We start from the raw sequence: 17,611 nt of genomic DNA, 5'->3' as shown, positions 1-17,611 counted from the left end.
TTAGTGTAGCCCATTAACACAAATTACAAATTTGCCTCAGGGGGCTTTCCTGTCCTTAGACCCTCTCATCGGATAAGGAACAACTCCCTAAAGGAAAATCCTTTAACAGGGACAAAGAAATAGGAAGAAACCTCACGGAGAGCAACAGAGGAGGGATCTCTCTCCCAAGATGGACAGATGTGTAATGGATGTTGTGTTTACACAATTTACACAATACAACATTGAAAGAGGATAGCAGCATTATAATGGAACTATAAGATACAGTTAGTCCCCGGGTTACGAACGCCTGACATACGAACTCCTGTACTTATGACCCGACCTCTGTAAAGCCTTTTGGACTGGCGGCCTGTCCAGGGTGTCTCCCCGCCTGCCGCCCAATGACTGCTGGGATAGGCTCCAGCATCCCCGCCACCCTGAGAGCAGGATAAGCGGTTGGGATAATGGATGGATGGATGGAGTTGCACACAAGGGTTCGTACCAACGAGTGGACGGACTACTTTGCGCGACGCTCAAAACACTGCGCGTTTTAGGCGGTTCGTCGGCCCGAAGGAGAACAACGCCGGGCCGTCGATGCCGTTTTAAATCAGATCATGTAAACATTGTTGCCTGCGTTGTGTTCTCATTTAAAATTTACAATTTCGCAATCAAGGCTTCAAAAGCGTAAATCTGAAGCAAGGGATGGTGATGCGCCGAAGAAATGGAAAATGATCACGACTGACAGTGGAAATAACAATGCGTTCAGAGTGAGGTTAAGCACTCGTCGTTTTTCCTTTACCCGGTGAGGTGGGAGGCGAGCCCCAAGCGGGCTCTCATTTCTGGCCTCAAACGGCCAACGGTCAAACGGTAAATTCAATGAGACAGAGACGACCCGCCATGCAGTACAGGTTGTGAAGCGTTCAACTTAAAGGCAACTAATTGTAGGCTACAAAAAGATGAATTTTAAGTTTGAAATTAAAGGACTGAACAAACTGATTGTCTGATGGCAGCAGGCAGGTTATTCCACAACAATGGAGCCTGATAGGAAAAGGCCCTGCCACCAGCTGACTTCTTTTAGGCTTTGGGTTCACATGGGAGCCCTGTATTTTGAGAGCAGAGAGCTCAAGATGGAACTTACTGTATGTTATACTACGGGTTAAGGAGGTCAGACAGGTAGGATGGGGCAAGCCCAGGATTTTACAAGTCAGCAGAAGCACCTTGTATTCTGATCTAACATGGATAGGAAGCCAATGAAAGGAGGCAAGAATTGGTGTAATATGGTCAAATTTCCTAGTTTTAATTAGGATTCTAGCTGCAGCGTTTTGAAGCATCTAAAGACTTTTAGTACTAGAATGTGGCAGACCTGAGAACAGAACATTACAGTAACCAAGTCTGGATGAAACAAATGCATGTGTTAGAGTCTCTGCGTCAGCCACAGAGAGAAAAGACCAAATTTTAGCTTTGTTACGTAAGTGGAAAAAGGCAGTCTTGGTTATTTCTTTAATGTGCTTATTAAAGGAAAGGCTGGGATCAAACCTAACACCAAGATGTTTGGCTGCCACACTGTGAAACCACAGAGTTGTCGATCGTTATCGTTACTCGATGAAACTGGTGTCTGTGTCTAGCAGGGCCAACGACCAGCATCTCAGTTTTATCTGAATTTAAAAGCAAGATATTTCCTTTGAGTACGATCACCAGCCCTATATGGCCCTTATATACAGCTGACTATCATCCGCATAGCAATAGACATTTATTCCATGACTGGGTATAATTTGAACAAGAGGTGAGATATAAAGGGAGAAAAGTAGAGGCCCAAGAAACGAGCCCTGATGTGAGCCAAATTTAATGTTAAAGAATTCCGATGTAATATTATTATAGCAGACACAGTGTGTTCTTCCAGATAAGTAGGGCTTGAGCCAAGAGAGAATTAAGCCAGAGACACCAAAATTACAATTTAGTCTGTCTAATAGTATACAGTGATCACTGGTGTCAAAGGCTGCACTGAGGTCCAGTAGTAGAAGCACAGAGGTGGAATCAGAGTTGATCGCCAGTAGAAGATCGTTCACCATTCTGGTCAGAGCAGTTTCAGTGGAGTGACAGGCCCTGAAAGTTGATTGAAAAGGTTCATACAGATAGTTTTCTTCTATATGGGTCGAAAGTTGTTGATACACAACTCTCTCTTGTACTTTAGAAAAGAATGGAAGATTACAGACTGGTCGATGGTTATTAAGAGACCCTGGATAGAGGTGCGGTTTAGGTAGAGGGTTAACCACAGCTATCTTAAAACAGCTGGGAACAGTGCCAGTAGTAAATGATAAATTAACAATGTCTAGCATTGTAGGTTCCAGGAAAGGCCACAGTGTCAAAGAGAAATCTGGGGTTATGTTTTTTCATACTGATTAAGTTAGAAGAGATACACTGCTTTTGCAGCAGATAAAGCGCGCTTGTATTTCAATAAACACTCGTGCCAAGATAGGTAAAAAACTTCCAGTTTAGATTTTCGCCATTTACGTTCCAGTCTCCTGCAGGCCCGCTTAAGAGCACGTGTCTTGTCATTAAACCAGGGCGTAGGCCTCTTTAGTCACCTAGCTCTGGAAGTGAGAGGTGCAACTGAATCGATGAGACTAGAGAGGGCCACATTTAAGTCTTTACTGTGAAAGGAGCCAAGACTTCAGGCAGCTGCTGGCCAAATGCAGCTGCAGTGGAGGGACCAATGTGGCGAGTGGCAATTACGTCAGCGCCGACATTAACAGGACAGGCAAATAATGCTTCAAATGTGATGAAAAAATTATCTGACACAGCAGATGTGGTTGGCAAGACATTCAGATCAGAAACGGCTATCTCGTTAGATAAAACCAAATCAAGGGTGTTACCACTGCAATGAGTGGACTCTTGAACAAACTGAGCGAACCCAAAAGTATCAACAAGCGCCAGAAAGGCTTTACTTAGAGGGTCACCAGCCTTATTCAGATGAATATTGAAATCACCTAGAATTAGAATCTCATCAGAATGAGGAACAAGACTTGAGACAATTTTCAGAATTCTTCAAGAAATAGTGAGTAAAGAGCCAGGAGGCTGATAGACACTGGCGTAACATATTTATTATGGGCCCTGGTGCAAGCAACCCTCGTAGACCCCCCCCCCCACCCTGTCTCTCTCTCACTCACTCACACACACACCACCACCACCACCACCACCACCATAGGTGGGTTTAGTAAGTAATTTTAGTAATTTATTGTATAGCACCTTTCACAGATATACAATCACAAAATGCTGCACAGCATAAAATATAACAAATAAAATAGAAATATCAAAGTAACAGACAAGGTTGACACAGATGAGTTATTGTAAAGGTCAGTAGGTCAAAGATTGGCTACACTTCAGAACAACGGAGAGCGGACGCACCGCGGACAGAGTTGGGAAACCTAAACAGACGGTCTCCAAATCAAATCAGTCGGCAAGGCAATGAAACAAGTCAACAAAGCAGCTAGGCTGTAATATAGCTAATAGCCTTGTCATTCGACTGTAAGAGGGGAGCACACATCAGACTCAAAACCTGCTAGATTGCATGGTTTGGCACGCACGCAGCACACACTGCAGCTTTCCTCTTCTTCCTTGCTCTCCTTCCTCTTTCTACATCCACTTTTATGTGTGTAACTCACGCTCGCTTGCTTGATTTTATTTTTCTAACGGTACTTAGGTAGGCTAGATAGGTAAATGATATTGCGCACGCTAAACAAGCTATCATCACATTCTCAAAACAGACACGTAACATTGGACTGGGACAATGCATGCAGAAATATTGACGGGCCCCCCCCTAGCGACGAGCCCTGGTGTCACTGCACCGGCTGCACCACCTATATTTACGCCAGTGCTGATAGAGTATCACAATCTGAACTGAATGGCGCCTATTCATGGCCGAGGGAGAGGAACTTAGAATAAGAGCCTCAAAAGATTGAAACTTTGATTCAAGTTTAGAAGTTAGATTGAAAATAGACTTGTATATCAAGGCAACGCTCCTACCTTGTTTATTTGCCCGAGCTACATGTGCATAAGTATAGTCGGGTGGGGAAGCTTCCTTTAACGGAAGACAAACATTGGTTTCAGCCATGTTTCCAGTAACCCAATCATATCGAAACTATGTTCAAGAATCAGATCATTTCTTAGTAAGGCTTTGGTAGACAGTGATCTGATACTTATGAAACTGAATTTAAGCACCTTGTTGAAGTGATTAGTAGTAGGCAGAAATTTAGAGCTACCAATAGGTGAAATGTTAATTGGAATTAGACACCTTGTATTATTAGTTGACAATTTTAACGGCCTACACTTTGATGTGTGGTCACACTTTTGATAACGTTAGATGTTTGATTCTGTAGTTTATTAGATACTTTGTTGCACATTTCTCCACCACCAGTTATAGGAATGATTATTAGATTATTGTGATTCGCACATTTAGGACAGGAGAGCTTAGGAGCAATACAACAGGGTAGGGGGACAGTCTCAATGTTATAGATCAAGCTGTCAATCTGATAATCTATACTATGAGAAATCCCCCAACTAAATATATATCAACTAAACTACCTGCCTCCACATCCGCACTAGGTTTAAACCTAGCAGGCTCTCTAATCACCTGAAACCTGCTGAATGATAAGTCCCTAGTGTCAAACTAAACGTAAACAGCTATCTATATTGCTAGACAAAAGAGCAGCACCATCCCCATTCGGGTGGATGCCGTCTGCTTTCAAAAGGAAAGGGCGGCCCCAGAAAGAAGGCCAATTAACAAAACTGAATCCTTGTTCATTACAGTAATGAGCAAGCGAACGGTTCATTGAGGTGAGCCTACTGTACATCTCATCATTATCTCTCATGGGTAAGGGACCAGAGACAATTAATCGATGCCGACATCTTTCTGGCAAAATCAAGTGCCCTGACTAGCTTGGCTTTTGTTATCTCTGATTGCTCCACCCTAGCATTATTGGTGCCGACATGGATAACAATAGTGCTGAAAGTAAGTGGTGCTGTGTGCCTGGGTTCCCTGTTTCTCCCTCTGTGATGCCAGCACCCTAAGATTATCTTCTATGTGGGAGACTCTGTCCCCAGGTAAACAGTGAACCACGGCTGGCGAAGCTAATCTGATATTGCAGATAATGGAGTCTCCTATCACTAGCTTACGTTGCTTTACTCCGTCGACAGGAGTGGGAGAGGCACACTGGCCAGCAGGACTAACAACAGGGCTGGTGAGGGGCAAAAACCAGTTTGCAGTCGGGAGAGGTGACTGCAGACCAGGCCACACGAGCGGTGGCTTGGTCTTGTGAGCCTTCCCACGCTGGTAAACGGACAAACTCCACCGCATCTACCGACGAGGCTGAGCTAGTGTTGAAACTGCACAAAGGGACCAAGACAGATAGACTGAAGATCTTATATAATAGGGACACAACAAGTAAGGGTGTAATAAATGCCATGAAATCAATATTTGCGAGGCGTGGAATTCCTGATGTGGTAATTTTGGACAATTTTCCACAATATTCCAGTGCAGAATTCGGGGGTTTTGCAGAGGACTGGGAGTTCAGCCATATCGAATCCAGTCCTGGTTACACTCAATAAATGGACAGGCAGAAAGGACTGTGCAGAAGATCAAGAAGTTGCTTAAGAAGTCTCGGGATAATACTGGTGACCCTTACATAACGCTTCTGGAGTATTGGAACACACTAATGGAAGGTGTAGGGTTGTCACCTGCACAGAGGCTGTTGGGGCATTGGTTGAAGACAAAACTTCTGGCCTCCACTTCACTACTTACCTCTGAAGGAGCACCCAGTGTGCACTGCAAGCTGAAAGAAAAGCAAGCAAAACAAAAAACTGTATATGATTGCCATGCAAAATACCTACCTGAGCTGCACATTGGAGAAAATGCAGTGTGGAGCTGTATGGAGGCCGGCTGTGGCTCTAAGAGGGCACGAACAACAGCAATCCTTTGTCATTCTTCGTACACCTGGGGGAAGGATGTTCAGGAGGAATAGGAGGCATTTGAGGAAGACAGCTGAGAGGGAGTTCCCATCTTCTGCTACTGAGCAAGACATGGGTGTCAACACAAGTTTTGAAAATGCACTTGTCTACTGACAAGGACAATTCTCACAAAGCTCAGCCCATGCTCAACACGGTGACACGTGTGACTCGTCTAGTCACACAACCTTATCGTATTAGGTCAGGGAGCCTGGTCAAAATGCCACTAAGATTTCGAGAGTAGACATGCTGAAAGAGATTCATATCGCAGTGTAACTGATTTATTGATGTTTATTGAATGTTACTGTGGTTACAGGAAATAAATCCTTTTTGCGTAGGCAGAGTTAGTCCCGTTATGAGAGATTAGTTTGAGTTAAAGAGCTGTTGCAATATGTTCTGAGTAGATTAACTTGTTTAACAGTGTTTAAAAAACAAAAATCCTAAAATAGGGGATTTAGTGTATTGTACCATGTTGCTATCCGTAGCTGGAGGAACCCAGATGTAAAAAAAGACAACTTTTGTTTTTCTGCACGAGACATGAGTAAAGTTAACTGGAGTTTAAATTCAAGCATCCTGGCATTTGCTCTAATATATGAACTGACACAACACTAACAATAGCAGGTCTGCTGCTGTCAGACCCGGGGCTCAGGCTACCTGGAGTGCCCGTCTCGTCTCAAGTAATCCTAGCCGGAAGACGCTGCTCTAACTCACGGATACGTCTCTCTAGTAGAGACAACCTACCTGTAACTGCGGAACAGTCACCACACGCCAGCGAGGCGGCTTTGACTGCAAATGCAATAGAGCTAACTGCTAAGCTAGGCTACAGTTAGCTAGCTAGCAGTTAGCCTAGCTCGCTCTAGGAGCGAGAGGTTGCCAACTAAACCTGCCTACTAAACATGAGAGTCGTTTGGGAAAGAAAACCAGAGAATCTAGCGAATAAGTGAACTAAGCACAGAAAATAGCTAAATCAGTAGAACAAATGAAGAGGTTAGGGCAGAATATTTAAAGAGAAGAGATATAAAGAGAATAAACAGAAGAGATATAAAGAGAATAAACAGAAGAGATATAAAGAGAATAAACAGCATTTATCGATCTCAGGACGCTGGAAGCCAGGAACAGCTGGCAATGACGAGCAGTGCAGAAGCACAGGGAGCATAATCTACATAAAAAGTAAGAATACTTGAACTAATGAAATGAGTGAAGAGGATATAAAGGAACGACATGAATCATGGTAAGACTGATTGAGACGATGAATGGGAAAGCCTCGAGTGCGCTGGAAGTACAACAAGGCACCGACTGTAGACAGATGTGAAGAGAACCGAAGGCCTTTTCCAGGGCAAGGGTGAGGTGGATTTGGAAAAAGACATAGGACATTTAACTGCATTTGATGATGTCATGTCATTTCATTACGACTCCGTCAAAAACCCCAATTGAATTTATTTATAGCGGACCTGTGTTAGAGATACGCCATGACTACAAGTGCCGTTTCTCTCGTTTCCATTCTTTTCAATTACACTTTTGTTTTTTCTTTCTCTCTCGTAATCACGCTTTCTCCCATATGTCACATGCAAGCTGTGAGAAGGGAGTGTCAGCTGATCACGTCCAGCCTGTGGAGGACCTGCTGGCTCTCGTGGCATCTCTTACTCTGTTTGGAAAGGCAGAGCTGAAAGTAGCACTGTGTGTCAATAACCCCCAACCTCCGGGCTTTAAGTTTGACCCCCCACTCACCAAAGGTAGGCTAACCCTCCACGATGAAATCTAAATGTTGAATTGTTACTCCTTTCATACATATGGACTAGGGATGCGCTGATACTGGTCTCAGGTCGATACTAGGCTTAAATGGAGTACTGGTATTGGGGACTCTACCCAAGTTTAAAATCCAATACTAAACTCCATGAATATCATGTCATAAATAATAGCAAAATGGCTTGATTTACTGTTTTTTTTGGCACATGGAAGCCTGTATTTCTTTAATGGAGGTAGAAAAACTGATTCCATTTCAATTATTTTGTCTATTAACCCCAAACTAATGGTCTAAGTGTGCACTTTTCAACAAAACAATGGATCAGATTGGTACACACTGTCAGCTGATATTTATAGGTTCGTACTCGGTATCAGTATCCGCAGTGAAAAGGTGATATTTGGGCATCTCTAATATGAATTTGTCAAGAAATATTCGTGTCAACTATGTAAAGTCCTTGGGAGCAGGATAAATATGGAGATACATGTCAAAATGTGCTCGTTGCTTTACCTCTGTTGCTCTAAATCAAGCCACGCCTGGGTGATCGCATCAACCTTCCATGTTGGATGCCAACATGTAAACATGTCTGCTTCATAGACTATATAAAAACTCGGACATAGCCTCTGAAGCATCTCACTTAGGTTTCTAAAGGTCATGTTTGAAACCATGAGTTTCTGTTTATACCTGCTGCCATCTTGCAAAATTTTGGAGAAGGAACATTTGAAACTGCTTCAGATGCCTGAAAAACCTGTCAATCACACCAGAAAGACTTGTCAATCAAGGCAACCATGCCCCCAGAGATACTGATCTTTAAGTCTGTATATCCTCTTAATGGAACGACCAAAATTCCCATCAAAACGCACATTGGAAGAAGAAAAATTAGCCGTTGAGACTCCAACCTCTTGTGGAAAACAATTATTGATTTTGTGTTTCTGGAGAGAAGTCGGAGTTTTACCCATTACAACCATAGACTTCTTGGAGCCGGCATCAGGCAGCCATTAGACCTGCATCTTAAAGCACTTCCATATTAGCTTCCAAAATCAGCCATGGGGGTTGCTGCTCTGTTTGCTGTTGATCATGTTTGTGAGGTGACAGCCTGTGTTTAAAACAAGGTTTGAGTCTCCCTCTGCACAGGATGGACCGAAAGAATCACACCTTAATATTCTTGGTTGAAGGTATAACAGGGCTAATACTCTGTCCCTACCCTGACCTGAACGTTTTCTCTAAAAGCTATTGTGCCTCCATGACGTTAAACTCTCGAAAGGAGCCAGTTGAGGTGGTTCGGGCATCTGATTAGGATGCCTCCTGGGCACCTTCCTTTGGAGGTTTTCCGGGCATGTCCAACTGAGGGGAGGCCCCGGGACAGAACCAGAACTTAGGGGGACTATATGTCCAATCTGCCCTGGGAATGCCTTAGGATCCCCCAGGAGAAGCTGGAGGGTGTTACTAGGGAGAGGGACGTCTGGTAGCGCCCTACTTAGCTTGCTGCCACCGCGACCCGACCCCGGAGTAGCGGCTGATGATGACATGAGATGGGGATGAGACAGTAAACTCTGAACCATCCCAAACACATAACCCAAACGGCACATACTCTTCTAGATCACCACACCTTAATACTCTTAAAGCTCAGTGAAGATGATGCGGGAAGGGTAAAAATGGAAACCCTCATCTCCCCCATCACTTGCGCTTTTGCCCTTTACCTCCTTCCTGATGGTCCTCTGCATTATATAACCCAGCACCAGCACCCCCCACCTTCTCTCTGGTCTTCCAAACACCCCTCACCCCCCGTCAACACCCCTCAGGTTAACACGCAGCTGAGATGATTATGCCCGGGATGATGAAGTGGAGGCTTCTCCCTTAACTGTGTTAGGATGCCCTGCATCCATTCACTACAGGCCTACAGTCACCAGCCATCTATCACACACACACACACACACACACACACACAGACAGACACACACACAGCACCCATCTATCACAGTGAGGAGTGGATCACTCGCCAACAGAGGGACCAGGGACTGATTTGGGCTTATCTTATTTGGCCGTGATAGGATTTTGATTAAGTGTGAAAATGAATCCCATTACCGACCATTTGTGTATTTCTTTCTCACAAACCCCGCGTAGGTTTGTGTCTTCTAAATCTGACAGCGCGCCAAACCGAACTCTATCACCGCAAATTAGGGCCGTGTTCCTCTCGCCCTTAATGTGCGTTGGTTGGGTTGTTTGTTTTCCATCTAGGCGTGCGTGTGTAACTCAATTGACTCCTATGGGATTTAGCGCGGGCTTTGTTGTAAAGGGCTGTTTGTGATTTAATGGCTGCCGTTTTCTGACGGTCTGACCTTGCCAGAACCGAAACGGCATAGCCAAGTCCTAAAAACCGAAGGTGCTAAATTGACCTTAGGTGGATCTCGTAATGCTTAGTGTCACCGAGTTGCGAGAATGTGATGAAACATTCGCTTAAAACAATAACCCGGGTAGCGCCCTATTTGATATGGCCTGTTGTAAATGGCGTTTGATGGATGTCCCCTCTTTTCACTTGATGTCGGTGCGATTCCTCATCTACTGCCCGACCTTTGTGTCCAGGTTTGGCGGTGAAGAACCTGCCGGCGTTTCACGTCCTGCAGAGTTCCTTCCTGCGGTCGGAAGACCCCCTCCTGTGCCGTCAGATCCTGCGGACCCTGCGGACGATATGGGAGTGGGACCCGGCCAACTTCTTCCTCTTGGAGTGGACCATCCAGTCCTTTGCGCAGCTCGCTTCCAATGTGTGGCGCAAGCCAGCGCCTGTCCACAAACCCTTCTTCTCGATGCTGGAGACGGTACAGATTCGGATGCTAACAGCAAAGCATCCTACTTCCTTTCCTCCTTCACGCAATGTTTGTGTACCCATACGACGGCTGTTGTATGTTCTATATAGTGCTGTCTTTTTTTATTATTTTTAGCATACTAGATTAAAATGTTCGGTAACACTTTAGCATGGGGAACGTAGCCACCATTAATTAGGTGCTTATTAGCATGCAAATTAGCAACATATTGGCTCTTAATTGGTCATTATTACGTACTCATTAATGCCTTATTCTGCATGGCCTTATTATACAACCAGTAAGCCATTAACTATGAGGTTTCCCTCTATAACCTCAGAAGTATTGCGGTAACACTTTAGTATGGGGAACATAAAAAAACTGAATTACTAGTGAATTAGTAATGATCAAGATGTCACTTTAGTATGGGGAACATATTCTAAGTGACAAAAACTTAATTTAGAGTAATGTAACACTATGAACACTTGTAGTTTTGTGTGTTGTTATGTAAGAACAGACCATATTCATTAAGTGCTAGTAAGGGAGAATAACTCTTCTTGTGGTACTACCACCTTATAAGGTCCATACTAAGCAAAGCATATTGAGATGGTACTACTAATAAGCAATAATTCTGAGGTTATAGAGGGAAAACTCATAGTTAATGGCTTACTGGTTGTATAATAAGGCCATGCAGAATAGGGCATTAATGAGTACGTAATAATGACCAATTAAGAGCCAATATGTTGCTAATTTGCATGCTAATAAGCACCTAATTACTGGTGACTACGTTCCCCATACTAGAGTGTTACCGATTATTTTTGGATTAATCGTTTTGTCTGCTAAAAGTCAAAAATACCGAATGCCCATCTTAAGTTCCCAGAGGCCGGAAGTGACGCCTTAAAACTGTTTACTTAGCCTGACCAACAGCCAACCAGCAGTATTCATGTCATAATGATGTTGACCAGGAGAGGCCAAGCAAATCGTAGCATTTATGAAACTGCAGCCAACGAATGTTTGGTATTTATTTGATAAATGACTCAAAAAAATATGAATGGACTGCCAAAATGTTAATCTCTACATTTCCTGCCAATTAATTAATTAACTAATTGACTAATCGTTTCATCATTAGCAGGTGGTATATACTATGGGTGTGTTGTACGTGGTGGAGTGTTCATGTCCGACCAGTGTTTGCCCGGGGTCTAATTAATACGGGATTTTCCTTTAGGTGGTATTCAAGTTCAACTACGTCCCCCACGAGACATTGCGGGCTGTGCAGGGCGTGCTGAAGCAGAGCTGGGCTGGGACCCTTACTGCAGGGGTGGCGGGAGTAGAGTTTGGGGTGGCAGCTCTCGACTGCTTCCACAGGTGACTAGATCAACTTTGCCGTAGGACCATCGAGCATTTAAAACCGACAGAACGTGAAATGCTTCTATTCTTTTTTAAAAAGCTCCTTCTGGTTCAGCCTCTCTCAGCTGATTTGCTTCTCTAACACTAATGATGTCTTCAGACACTCATTTATAGACAGCCAATCAGATCAAACCCTCAAAACATGAATCCCTGCCCAGTCTTACCACCAACCCTTGCTTGCGACACCTAATACTCCAAAGGTCAGCTCATGAATATTAATGAGGATTGCGCCACTTGCTCACAGTTATTGAGAGAATTCCCGTTATGGAATGTTTCGTTATGCCACGTTCGAGGTTTTCAGACGGGAAACGTTGAATCCGATTACTGGCTTTGGTCCAACGTTAACTGTTTGCTCTCTAGGATAAGCGTGTTCAGCGGCCTCCTGGCGGAAGTGCTGAGTGATGGCGGTCTACTGGAGCTGCTCCTGGGGGAACTTCGGAGAAGAGCCAAGATCCTCAGGAAGGCAGGGGTCGCCTCTGCCCATCAAACGAGTATGGGGCAAAATGTTTTTTTTACCTCCATCCTCATCGTAATAATAAATGCACAACAGTTGAAATCACGATACGGGACTGGTTGAGAGTAGGATTGGACGATAATTCAATGATGGTTTATTTTCAATGGTATTGGGATGAAATTCAGATATTGTCACATTGTGACACGTAACTTTGTTGTCTTAATTAATGATAATAAGAATCTATCATCTATATTTCCCACAAAATGATGTCTGAAATATTTGAGACGGTATTATTATCATGCGTTTGATCATGGGCATGTGTGTGTGTCTGTCTGTCTGTCTAATCTCGCAAACTACTGGACCTGTCAGCCTAAGTCTACAGTCACACGTGCACCCTGCCGAGGCGAGATTCGTATCTTGTCGTACTGAATGTGGGCAGTGCAGGATGTGACGTCAAGCGGGGTCAGCCACACGCTTTATACTTTGTTATTGGTGCGTCCGGGTAGCGTAGCGGTCTGTTCTGTTGCCTACCAACACGGGGGTCGGCGGTTGGAATCCCCGTGTTGCCTCCGGCTTGATTGGGCGTTCCCACCAACACAATTGCCCGTGTCTGCAGGTGGGAAGCCGGATGTGGGTGTGTGTCCTGGTCGCTGCACTAGCGCCTCCTCTGGTCAGTTGGGGCAGTCCTCCCCGGATCAGCAGAGGGGGTGGAGTAGCGACCAGGACGAAGGAGTGGGGTAAATGGCCAAGTGCAATTGGGGTGAAAAAGGGGGGAAACCCCCCCCCCCCAAACTTTGCTATTGGTTGAGGCTGCGGATTTGCCGGCCAACGTTCACCAAAGTTGAACTCCTTGCGAAGCGACTATTCGAATTTCCTTCGCCACTGGAAGCGAATGTTTTATTTGCGCCTTCGCACGAATGGAAGTGAAGAGTAGTAGTAGTAGTAGTAGTAGTAGTAGTAGTAGTAGTAGTAGTAGGCTGGTTCCAAGATGGGTTGGCCTATAAGGAGCCCCCCCCCCCGAGGATATGGAATGCATCGTAGTTGAAATTTGCAGCCCAAGGAAATATTAAGTTAATGAATTTTTATAATCCATGTAGAAATCTAACCAATGAAATGTTCAAGGAAGTAGCAGGGACTGTATACAGAAGGGAAATATGGTGTGGAGATTTTAATGCACACAGCAGCTTATGGGGTAGCAATCACACAGTCAGTAATGGAAATATAGTGGAAGAAATGTTGGATGAAAGATCATTGGTCTGCTTTTACGATGGACAAGGTGCAAGAGTAGATGTGAACAGGGGTACAGTATCATGCTTGGCTCTTCCAGTGGTACCAGATAGTTTGGTGGCGAATGCCTGCGAAATGGCATGTCAAGAGTGATTCAGCTACAGGAAGTGATCATTTCCCTGTTCTCACTATAGTAAACACCAATGTGTGTATACAAGAAGGGAGTACATTTACCAGGCGGTTGCTTTGGTAAAGCTGACTGGAAGAAATTCAGGATATGTTGCGAGGAGTCGGCACACTTGGTAACACTGGAAGGAGGCACAGAGGAATGCTCAGCTCAAGTGACGGAACATTCTAAATGCTGCAACTTTGAGTACACTAAAGAACAGCACAGGGTAAGAAGACGGCGGGGCCACGGTGGAACGAGGAATGAAGCAGAGCTGCGAGAGAAGAAAAACATGTCGCAAGAGAACGTTATAGATTACCATAGGAAAAGGGCAGTGGCTCGTAGGACGATTAAACACGCAAAAAAAAGAGGACTTGGAGAGAATTCTGTTCCACCATTGACAGAGGAGTAAAGTTAGGGGATGTCTGGTCCATGTTCCAAGCAAAGGAGTGGGAAAATAGTTAAAATCCCCAGCACTGGTTGATGGGGAGAGGCCGGCAGGGTCTGAGAAAGAGAAGGCGGATGTGTTAGGTAGGGCATTTGCTGCAGCACATAGTGATGAGCACCTTGGTGACTTCCATAGGCAGCAGAAGGGACGTGCACTCGGAGAGAATGAGAACGTGGGGAAGAAGAGAGAGGATGAGATGTCAACTGTGCATGTAGACTTCAGAATGTCAGAACTTAAAATAGCCTTACGAGATGCTGGCTATACAGCCCCAGGACGAGACCAGTTATATTATGCCATGTTCCGGCAGCTGCCAGTGGAAACACTGAAGTTAGTGCTGACAGCATTTAATAAAATCTGGAGGGGAGGGGATGCTGCCGAGTCGTTGTAAAAGGGCAGTCATATTACCATTCATCAAGCGAGGGAAGAATCATGCTAACCCTGGTAGCTATAGGCCCATAGCGTTGACGTCTCACTTATGTAAATGGACGGAGAAGATAATAGTTCATAGGCTTTCACATGTACCGGAACAAGGAGGGTTACTGAGTAATTTTTAGAGTAGATTTTGAAAAGGACGATCCACAATAGATGCTCTAGTTAGAGCAAGTAATGAGGTGGAAAAGACAGTGACGATGAAAGAGTTGATGACAATAGTATATTCTGACACTGAAAAGGCCTATGATTCTATGTGGAGGGAAGGGTTGCTTATTAAATGAAGTAAAATGGGTATTGGAGGGAGGATGTATAATTGGATTTTGGACATTTTAACAGGCAGGAAACTTAAAGTCAAGGTTGGAGCAGAAACAGAAAATGGTATTCCCCAGGGCAGTGTAATCAGCCCTCTATTGTTCAACGTAATGATTAATGATATATTTACAAATCTAGATGGATGCATCAAATCAGCGCTATATGCAGACGATGGGGCCATATGGACGAGCGGAAGAAATGTACCGTATGTGTTAAAGAATATAGGGAAAGCAATAGAGAAAGTAGAGGAGTGGTCATATGAGTGGGGGTTGAAATTGTCAACAAGCAAGTCTTGCATGATGTCTACAAATAAGCGCAAGACTGATGCTGAGAAGGTAACATTACATGGTCAGCCGTTGGCGATGATAACTGAATTTAAGTACCTGGGGCTATGGCTAGATAGCAAATATACATGGAGAGTACATATTAAACAAAATGCAAAAAAGTCCTACATTTATTACGAGCTGTGGCTGGCTGCGACTGGGGGGGGGCAGATAAAGTCATTACTTGACATTTGTAGTGCAGTTATGAGGTCAACGATAGATTATGGATGCATAGTATATGGAGCAGCAGCAAAAACATCATTGCAAAAAGTGGATAGACTACAGTATAAAGCACTACGAATATGTATAGGAGCTATTAAGTCCACCCTCAGTAATGCAGTGGAAGCAGGAGAGACACCACTGGAGTTAAGAAGAGAGAAAGGTGTGGCTTTGGGTGGACGAGACGAAAGAGCAAGGACATATGGAATGGAGGCCTTAGAGTTCACCAGGTCCACCCTATTTAGCGGCGTACTCCCTTGGCTGTTCCCAGAAGTAAAGATAGACATGCGTATTCTGGAAAGAAAAAAAAGATTGGTGAATGAATAAAGCAGGGGTTAAACAAGTGTGTACCTGAGAAACAGTCATCACAGTTATCTCGAAGTTTAAAATATCTATTTCCAAAAGACTATCTGACCAGTTATCAGTATAGACAGCAGAGATAGTGGCGGTCGTTATTGGGCTGCGGTGGGTTGCAGAGTTCAGACCTGATAGGGCGATGGGTTTGCTCCGGCTGCTCCGGTTTCCCCCACCGTCAAAAAAAGACATGCGTGTTAGGGTTTATACTCCTGCCTGCGCCCCTGAGCAAGGCATGGCAAGACCAACTGGAGTGGGTTCCCAGGTGCTGCACGGCAGCTGCTCCTAGCTACACAGCTAGGATGGGTTAAACGTAGAGAAGAATTTCCCCGCGGGGATCAATAAAGTACATCAGACCAAATCAATCGGATATGACGCCTGCACCCAGCGGCTCAACGTTCGAGTAACAACTCATATTGTCGCTTCTCACACGGACACTTCTCTATTATGCTTCATTTGGCTCTCCAAATGACTTGTATTTGACATGTGCAGTATATTTCACACCTTCTGTTACGCTATCCAGGTCCTCAGGAGCAGTCCCCTGTGGTGGACCACGAGAGAGTGCTTACCACCTGTATGCTCAAAGTGGTGTCGGCCCTCACCCTGCGCTCCATCAGAAACACAGGTACACACAGTGACCCCCTATCCCCCAAATCATGGCTCGCTCACTTCCTTACGTATTTACAAACGTTCGGTGTGTGATTTTTGCGGCACGGTGGCGCAGGGGTTAGCGCGGTCGCCTCCAAGCAAGAAGGTTCTTGGTTCGAGCCCCGGGGTAGTCCAACCTTGGAGGTCGTCCGGGGTCGTCCTCTGTGTGGAGTTTGCATGTTCTCCCCCTGTCTGCGTGGGTTTCCTCCGGGGGCTCCGGTTTCCTCCCACAGTCCAAAGACATGAGCGAGCTAGGCTAACTGCTAGCTAGCTAACTGTAGCCTAGCTTAGCAGTTAGCTCTATCGCATTCGCAGTCAAAGCGGCCTCGTTGGCGTGTGGTGACTGTTCCGCAGTTACAGGTAGGTTGTCTCTGCTAGAGAGACGTATCCGTGAGTTAGAGCAGCGTCTTCCAGCCAGGATACCAAATTGTCCCTAGGTGTGTATGTGTGTGTGTGTGTGTGTGTGTGTGTGTGTGTGTGTGTGTGTGTGTGCGTGTGTGTGATGGCCCGGCGGCCTGTCCAGGGCGTCTCCCCGCCTGACGCCCCAATGACTGCTGGGATAGGCTCCAGCATCCTCGCGACCCCGAGAGCAGGATGAGCGGCTTGGACAACGGCTGGGCGGATGAATGGACAGTGTGTGGTTTTGCAAGGGCGACATGTTGTGTTGTGCTGTCTGCGTGTTGTGAGGGACACCCGGGGACATTAGTAATCATGAGATATGTTGGAAATAAAGACACAGGGGAAGAAATGATGCACGTGCTTACCCTGAACAGCGGACATGGTGTCCAAAAACCTGTCAGCGTCCACTGTAGGCATCAACCATTGATTAGTCCCTATGTTGCATCTGTGTGTGTGTCTGTGTGTGTGTGTGTGTGTGTGTGTGTGTGCGCTCCAGTATCGGTGCGAGACCTAGGCATGGTTCCTTACATAAAGATCTTCCTGGATGAAGAACAGTACCGAGGTCCCACCCTGAGCATCCTGGAGCAGCTCGCCGAGATCAACCCCGAGGAGTTCATGAGCACGGCCGTAGGAGCCCTCTGCTCCTCCACGCTGCAGGAGGTCGGCCTGAAACAGGACCTGCTGCAGGTGCGTCACAAAACACACAC

General features: G+C 45.3%; 1 protein-coding gene across 1 annotated transcript in view; it reads left to right on the top strand.

The window, feature by feature from the left end:
* Positions 1–17,611, top strand: part of wdfy4 (WDFY family member 4) — a 97,554-nt gene that overhangs the window by 16,054 nt on the left and 63,889 nt on the right. Inside the window, exons 9-14 of the mRNA XM_056291505.1 lie at positions 7,549–7,709; positions 10,301–10,533; positions 11,741–11,880; positions 12,283–12,413; positions 16,381–16,482; positions 17,401–17,591. Of these exons, the coding sequence (XP_056147480.1) occupies positions 7,549–7,709; positions 10,301–10,533; positions 11,741–11,880; positions 12,283–12,413; positions 16,381–16,482; positions 17,401–17,591 (958 nt within the window). The remainder of the gene's footprint in view (positions 1–7,548; positions 7,710–10,300; positions 10,534–11,740; positions 11,881–12,282; positions 12,414–16,380; positions 16,483–17,400; positions 17,592–17,611) is intronic.

The sequence above is a fragment of the Lampris incognitus genome, chromosome 13 (genome assembly GCF_029633865.1).
Source record: "Lampris incognitus isolate fLamInc1 chromosome 13, fLamInc1.hap2, whole genome shotgun sequence".
NCBI classification, from domain to species: Eukaryota; Metazoa; Chordata; class Actinopteri; order Lampriformes; family Lampridae; genus Lampris; species Lampris incognitus.
Note: the sequence above shows the minus strand (reverse complement) of the source record. Positions and strands in the feature narration are given on the sequence as shown.